The sequence below is a fragment of the Melanerpes formicivorus genome, unplaced genomic scaffold, assembly GCF_026170545.1.
Source record: "Melanerpes formicivorus ecotype bairdi unplaced genomic scaffold, bMelFor1.0.p_v2 SCAF_12, whole genome shotgun sequence".
NCBI lineage: Eukaryota > Metazoa > Chordata > Aves > Piciformes > Picidae > Melanerpes > Melanerpes formicivorus.
The window spans coordinates 1054119-1061292 of record NW_027142364.1 but is presented as its reverse complement, the minus strand read 5'-3'; the positions used below and the strand labels follow the sequence as shown (position 1 = coordinate 1061292).

The 7174-nt window shown below is 56.1% G+C and overlaps 1 protein-coding gene across 2 annotated transcripts; it reads left to right on the top strand.

Annotated features, from left to right (window-relative positions):
- The first annotated feature begins 1267 nt into the window (after nt 1-1267).
- P2RY1 (purinergic receptor P2Y1) lies at nt 1268-6450 on the top strand. 2 transcript variants are annotated; one of them, XM_068144884.1, is made up of 2 exons: nt 1268-1512; nt 2474-6450. In XM_068144884.1, the coding sequence occupies exon 2, from the start codon at nt 2542-2544 to the stop codon at nt 3631-3633; it is 1092 nt and encodes a 363-aa protein (XP_068000985.1). In that variant the 5' UTR covers nt 1268-1512; nt 2474-2541; the 3' UTR covers nt 3634-6450. The 2 variants fall into 2 exon arrangements, with proteins under 2 accessions (XP_068000985.1, XP_068000986.1); XM_068144885.1 differs by lacking the exon at nt 1268-1512 and adding an exon at nt 1635-1656.
- The last annotated feature ends 724 nt before the right edge of the window (nt 6451-7174 follow it).

Sequence of the window (7174 nt, the reverse complement as noted above, 5' to 3'; positions counted from 1 at the left end):
ATTTGGGCAGCGTTCACCGCACGTCTGGTCTGTGGGCTGGGTGTTTTCTGCTGTGGGAACGCTGAGGCTAAGGAATATTTTTTCCCTCTAGACTCCAAAATCCTTAGAGGGCACCACTGAAACGTCTCTGGAAACCCGGCTGGCTCCCTGCACAGACCTTACAGGTGCTGCTTTGGTCTCTCTCCTTTCTCTCCACGTTCAATTTGTATTATAATCGGGTCTTCAAAGCAGCGAACAGGCAGCTGGGGGGGGGGTGGGGGGTGGGGGGCGAGGGGGTGAGGACGAAAAAGGAAAAAAGAAAAAAAAAACCACCGCCGACCCCACAACTTCATATTTAAGACCTTTTCTTCTTGCATATTTACAAAATTTAAGCTGTTGCTTCGAAGTGGTAGTCGGTGTGACTTGCCCCAGAAGAGGAACCAGGCTGGCAGCTCCATCTGCATCCACTTGCATGTTCCTACAATATGCAGCTGATTTCCCAATTAAGCTTTCCCGACAAAGTAGTTTTTTATAATTTAGACAGCCTCAAAAGTTTGAAAAATGAATGCATATTCATGAGGTGCTAATAACCCTCCGTCTAGAGCGCAGCTTCGCGCCGGGAGCGGCGCTGACTGCCTCACGTCTCACTCACCGCCCAGCCCGAGATGCCAGCCGGGGAGAAATGGTTGAAACCAGCAGACTGGGGATTTGCTAAGCCGAAAAATCCCCACCAAGAAAAACCAACCCAAAACCCCACAACTCAGCCCCGGCTCCAGCGTCAAACGTGTAACGCTAAAGCGCAGGGGGTCAGCAGAGCCTGCTCCGCTGCGCCGGGCCATCGGCAGCAGCAAACAGCTTTGGTGGCTTCAGATGGGTGGTGGAAGAGATTCCAAAGCGCCGGGTGAAGGCAAAATCATCCCAGCAGCTCGGGAGCACCTGGCACCGCGCTGCAGGGAGGGGATCGGCTTGCTCCGTGCCCCCCACCCCTCCATCGCTGCACAGGGCTGGCAGAGGCTCGGATGGGGTGGCCCCGGTGGGGTTATCCGGGTGGGGTTCAGAGGTTGGCGGCTGTCGCCGGGGAGCACAGGGTGTGCCAGGCTAGGAGGAGGGAGCACGGTGGTCGCCGGCACCGCGTCGCCGCCCGCAGCCACCAGCCCGGCCTCGCCGCCATGTGCCGCGGGCGGGGAGCGCTGCGCACCGAGCGCCGCCCGCCAGCGAGGGCGGTGCGGGGGGCGGGCGGCTCGCCCCTGGGCCCGAGTCCCGCCTCGTCCCGCCCGCCCTCAGTCCGCCCGGGGCCGCCGCGCTGCCTCTCGCTTCAGAGGGGCCGCGGCCGCTCTGCCCGCGGCGGCCGGCCAGCTATGGAGGGGCGACCGTAGGGGCGCTGCCCCCAATCCTCAAACCCCTTCCCGGGCCGCCCTGCCCTGCCCTGGCCGGCGATGGGAGCCGGGGCGGCTGCAGGCGGGACGCCGTCCCCCGCCGGGCGGACGCTGCCGGCGGCGAGGAGAGGCGAGAGCGGCGGGCTGAGGAGGGCAGGTGGGGGCGGCTCCGGAGCTGCTGGGAGCCGGGCTGGGGCGCGGCGGGGAGCGGGGCCGGGAGAAGGTGACTTGGAGAACCTGGAGGGCGGAGGTGACTGGAAGAACCGGGGGTGCTGAAGGGATCGGGACCGGGCATGCGGAGGTGACTGGGAGAACCGGGCGTGCTGAAGGGATCGGGGCCGGGCGGGCGGAGGTGCCTTGGAGAACTGGGGGTGCTGAAGGGATCGGGACCGTCCGGGCGGAGGTGACTTGAAGACCGGGGGGGGGTGCTGAGAGGTTCGGGGCCGGGCGGGCTAGGTGACTTCGGGAACCAGGCAGGCGAAGGGCAGGGCGTCCAGGCGGGCTGAGGGGTGCGGGGAGAGCCCCGGGGAGCGGAGCCGAGCTGAGAGGTATGAGGTAACCCTGGAGGAACCGAGCGGGCTGAGCCGAGACAGGAGGAGCCGGCCGGGCGGAGGGGACCTCAGGGAAACGACGGACTGAGGGAGACGGAGAGAAGCGAGAGGGCGGACGAGCGGAGGAAAACGGCGGCGAACGGGGTGTGGGACGGAACCGGCAGCCGCGGCGGGGCCGAGGCGGCAGTGCCTGAGGAGCGCGGCTGGCCCCGCTGCCCCTTCGCTCTTCCCGCTGCCCCTTCGCTCGCCGCGTTGCTCCTTCCCTCGCCCCACTGCCCCTTCCCCTGCCGGTCCGGCCCATGCCACTGCCTCTGTCGCCGCCCTCCCGCCTGCCCTGCCCTCTTCTGCCGTGTCCCCGTGGCGGCGGAAGGCAGCGCTCTCCGAGATGTCCCCTGGCTCCGGGGCTCGGTGCTGCAGGGGGCCAGCCCCGCACCGCAGGCTGGACCGCCCAGCCGAGCAGAGCTGCTTAGAGACCCGCTGAGGAAAAGCTGGGCAGGTCTTACCTTCTAGATAGGTTTTTTATTTTTTTTTTCTCTTTTGTTGTTTTTTGTGATTTTTTTTTTCCAGATGTGTTCCTTGCCCTGTAGAGACTTGGTTGGTTCACCTCAGACCTATGTGACTCTGGGGGAAGGATCATGACCGAAGTCCTCTTCTCTGCTGCTTTGAATGGAACTGAACCCAACCTGCTCTCCAGCAGCGGCTGGTCTGTGGGGAACGCCACCACCAAGTGTTCCCTGACCAAAACTGGCTTCCAGTTCTATTACCTGCCCACCGTCTACATTCTGGTCTTCATCACTGGGTTTCTGGGCAACAGCGTGGCCATCTGGATGTTTGTCTTCCACATGAGGCCGTGGAGCGGCATCTCGGTTTACATGTTCAACTTGGCCCTGGCTGACTTCCTGTACGTCTTGACTCTGCCTGCCCTCATCTTTTACTACTTCAATAAGACGGACTGGATCTTTGGAGACATCATGTGCAAGCTGCAGAGGTTCATCTTCCACGTCAACCTGTACGGCAGCATTCTGTTCCTCACGTGCATCAGCGTGCACAGGTACACGGGGGTGGTGCACCCCTTGAAGTCGCTGGGGAGGCTGAAGAAGAAGAACGCCGTCTACATCAGCACCCTGGTGTGGGTGGTGGTGGTGGCTGTGATTTCTCCCATCCTCTTCTACTCGGGGACGGGGATAAGGAAAAACAAAACCACCACCTGCTACGACACCACCGCCGACGACTACCTGAGAAGTTACTTCATCTACAGCATGTGCACCACCGTCTTCATGTTCTGCATCCCCTTCATCCTGATCCTCGGCTGCTACGGGCTGATCGTGAAGGCTCTGATCAACAAGGATTTGGACAATTCCCCCCTCAGGAGAAAGTCGATTTACCTGGTGATTATCGTGCTGACGGTCTTTGCTGTCTCCTACCTTCCCTTCCATGTGATGAAGACCTTAAACCTAAGAGCCAGGGTGGATTTTCAGACTCCACAAATGTGTGCCTTCAACGATAAGGTTTATGCCACTTACCAAGTGACGAGGGGCCTGGCCAGCCTCAACAGCTGCGTCGACCCCATCCTTTACTTCCTGGCAGGAGACACCTTCCGCAGGAAGCTTTCCAGGGCCACCAGGAAGTCGTCCCGGAGGAGCGAACACAACGTGCAGTCCAAAAGCGAGGAGATGACCCTCAATATTTTGTCAGAGTATAAGCAGAATGGAGATACCAGTTTGTGAGCAAGGACTCTGGGAGCAGTGGGGTGAAACCCTCCACAGCGAGGAGGTGACTCTCAGTGTTTTGTCTGAGTATAAGCAGAAGGGAGATACCAGTTTGTGAGCATGGATTTGGGAGCCATTGGGTGAAACCCTCCACGAGGAGATGACTCTCAGTGTTTTGTCTGAGTATAAGCAGAAGGGAGATACCAGTTTGTGAGCATGGATTTGGGAGCCATTGGGTGAAACCCTCCACGAGGAGATGACTCTCAGTGTTTTCTCAAAGCAGAAGGGAGATACCAGTCTTGAGAGCAAGGATTTGGGAGCAGTTGGGTGAAACCCTCCACGAGGAGATGACCCTCGATGTTTTGTCAGAGCATAAGCAGAATGGAGATACCAGTTTGTGAGCATGGATTTGGGAGCCATTGGGTGAAACCCTCCACGAGGAGATGACTCTCAGTGTTTTGGCAGAGCAGAATGGAGATACCAGTTTGAGAGCATGGATTTGGGAGCCATTGGGTGAAACCCTCCATAAGGAGATGACTCTCAGTGTTTTGTCAGAGCAGAAGGGAGATACCAGTTTGAGAGCACGGATTTGGGAGCCATTGGGTGAAACCCTCCGCGAGGAGATGACTCTCAGTGTTTTGTCAAAGCAGAATGGAGATACCAGGTTGTGAGCACGGATTTGGGAGCCACTGGGTGAAACCCTTCATGAGGAGATGACTCTCAGTGCTTTGTCAAAGCAGAAGGGAGATAACAGTTTGTGAGCACGGATTTGGGAGCCATTGGGTGAAACCCTCCGCGGCGAGCCGGCAGGACGCTGTAGTGCTACAGGTGTGTGAGGAGAATCCAACCACTCTCCGAGTCCTCCTCTTCTGCTCTTGGAGAAAGCTGAAGGCAGCCAAGTGGAAGGATTTGAATGGAAAAGGAAAAATCACCTGTTAAAGTGCAGCTTTCCCTTCTCCCTCACAACAATCCTCATTTCCTTCTGACTGGTGTCAGGCAAAATAAAATGAAGTCAATCCCCTGAAGGAAGAAAGCAATCCAAGTGCTTCTCTTTTAATGGCTCAGTCTCCCACGTTCAAAAGAGGGGAGGGGGGCAGAAAAAAAAAGTCCTCAAATCATCTTCTCTTTAAAAATAGGAAATCCAAAAGAACCTAAGGGCAAAGCAGCGTCTGCTGAGGCCCAGGCCTGCAGGAGGCTGGCCCGGGGCTAGTGATGGGTGTTGAGATCAAAGTCACGCTGCTGTTATCTCACCTCTGCAGTTTTGTCCTTTCCTCATCCTCTTCTCGGTGTTGGTAGTTGTTTGGTAGTTTGGGTAGCAAGTGATGATTCAGTCTGCTCGGAGTGCCGGTGTCGTACGCAAGGTAGGCTTACCCCCCTCTGCATGATCTACGCTTTTGGAGTGCAAATGGTTTGTTCATGGAAAAAAAACCAAAAATCTGGATTCCCAACACCCCCTCTCCCCCTTCGAGGCAGCTTGGCTTGCAGGGGAGCTGGCCCCCCTCAGCCAGCCCCTGGCAGACCGATCAGCAGGTCCCCAGGAGCAGGTGGAGCTGCCTCGGTGAGCGTTGCGGTTCTGATCGTCCCACCCTGCCTTCCGTGCCGGGCAGCCGGGATGGGGCTGAGCACCCAGCTGGCTTGCTGGGAGTGCTAACTGCCCTTCCCTAGGGCTGGCCAATGTCCTGCTGCAGCACCAACAGGAGCCTGGCTGGAGCTTCCTGCGGGTTAAAAGGAGAAAGGCGTGCGCTGAAGCGACCTTCGCCGTTCAGACGAGCGACATGGGACCCGCGCTTTCCTTCGCTGCCGGCCCGGATCCGCTCCTGGCCTTCTTTACAGAGGGATAACCTGATTCTGAAATGGATTACATAGGAAATAACTGGGGGGATTCATTATTTTTTCCTTTTCTGGGTGCTGTGACAAATAGATTCCTGACTTTATGGAGCTGTTGCAATCCGGGGACTAAACCTCAGCCCTTCTCCACCTGTGGGAAGAGGGTATCCGGGATGAGCCAAACTGCAGCGTTGTGCCGGAGGAGAGCTGGTGGTCGGAGCACAGACGAAACAGTCCATGGGCTCACGGTTTCTTTTTGCTTTTTGGTTTGTTGGGTTGGTTTTTGGTTGTTTTGGTTTTTTTTTGTTGTTGTTCCTTTCCCATGTCTTCAGAAATAAGTGGTTGAGAAACAAATCAGTGGTGTGTGTGCTAACACAACTCCCCCCTCCCCCCCGCCCCAGGGAGGGAAGCATGCTCTAAACGATGCCTTCGCTGTGCAAAACGGACTTCTGTGTGATCCTAAGGGTGATTTTTAACAGCTCTTTGTGTGTGTTCCTCACAGTCTTCATAGTAAAGAGTATAAACCAGTGATGTTTTACTTCCTGGGTTTTTTTTCCCCCCTCCCAGTGATTGGTTAACAAATAGCTCTAGTTGAGTGAGATTCTTATTTTTTAGGGGGGGGTGTGGTGATTGTTTGTTTGTTTGGGGATTTTTTTTGGGGGTGGTGGGGGGTGGTTGTTGTTGTTGTTCCTGCTAAAGCAGCTTCTGTTCCCACGTGTTGCAGCTTCTTAACCTGCAGGATTTCCCCCCCCGCCCCCCCCCTATTTATTGAACTTATTTATTAGAAAGCTTAAATGTACAGAGAAAAAAATAATAATAATAAAAAATTAGGAAGCTTAAATGTACAGAACAAAAAAAAACAACCTACAACTCAGAAGTGTGCTTTCTCCATGTTCCTGTCGGGGGGATTTGGGCATTAATGGCAAAACTGAACAGCATGTTTGGGGTCACCTGTAACACCGTCGTCTTCTAACACCACCTCTTTGTAATAAACTCAGTTCCACCCTGGCTCTCTGTGTGCTGTGTGACCTCGGGATAAAATGCCACAGCTGATCACAGGATGGCAGGGGTTGGAAGGGACCCAAAGAGATCATCCAGTCCAACTCCCCCCCTGCAAGAGCAGGAGCATAGAATCCAGCACAGGTCACGGAGGAACGCATCCAGGATCTCAGGGTGTTAGGGGTTCAGTATTCAGTATCACTAAGGTTGGAAGAGACCTCAAAGATCATCGAGTCCAACCTGTCACCACAGACCTCATGACTAGAGTAGGGAGGACACTACTGCGAGATCATCCACTCCAACCCCCCCCAGCAAGAGCAGGAGCATAGAATCCAGCACAGGTCATGGAGGAACGCATCCAGGATCACAAGGTGTGGTGTTAGGGGTTGGAAGGGACCCAAAGAGATCATCCAGTCCAACCCCACCCCTGCAAGAGCAGGAGCATAGAATCCAGCACAGGTCACAGAGGAACGCAACCAGGATCACAGGGTGTGGTGTTAGGGGTTGGAAGGGACCCAAAGAGATCATCCAGTCCAACCCCGCCCCTGCAAGAGCAGGAGCATAGAATCCTGCACAGGTCACACAGAAACACATCCAGATAGGGCCTTGAAAGTCTCCAGAGAAGGAGACTCCACAACCTCTCTGGGCAGCCTGCTCCAGTGCTCTGTAACCCTCACAGTGAAGAAGTTCCCCTTTGTGTTGAGGTGGAACCTCCTGGGCTGCAGCTTACATC

Excerpts from the sequence above, each read along its gene's own strand:
- P2RY1 (XM_068144884.1), top strand. The coding sequence starts at position 2,542 with ATGACCGAAGTCCTCTTCTCTGCTGCTTTGAATGGAACTGAACCCAAC.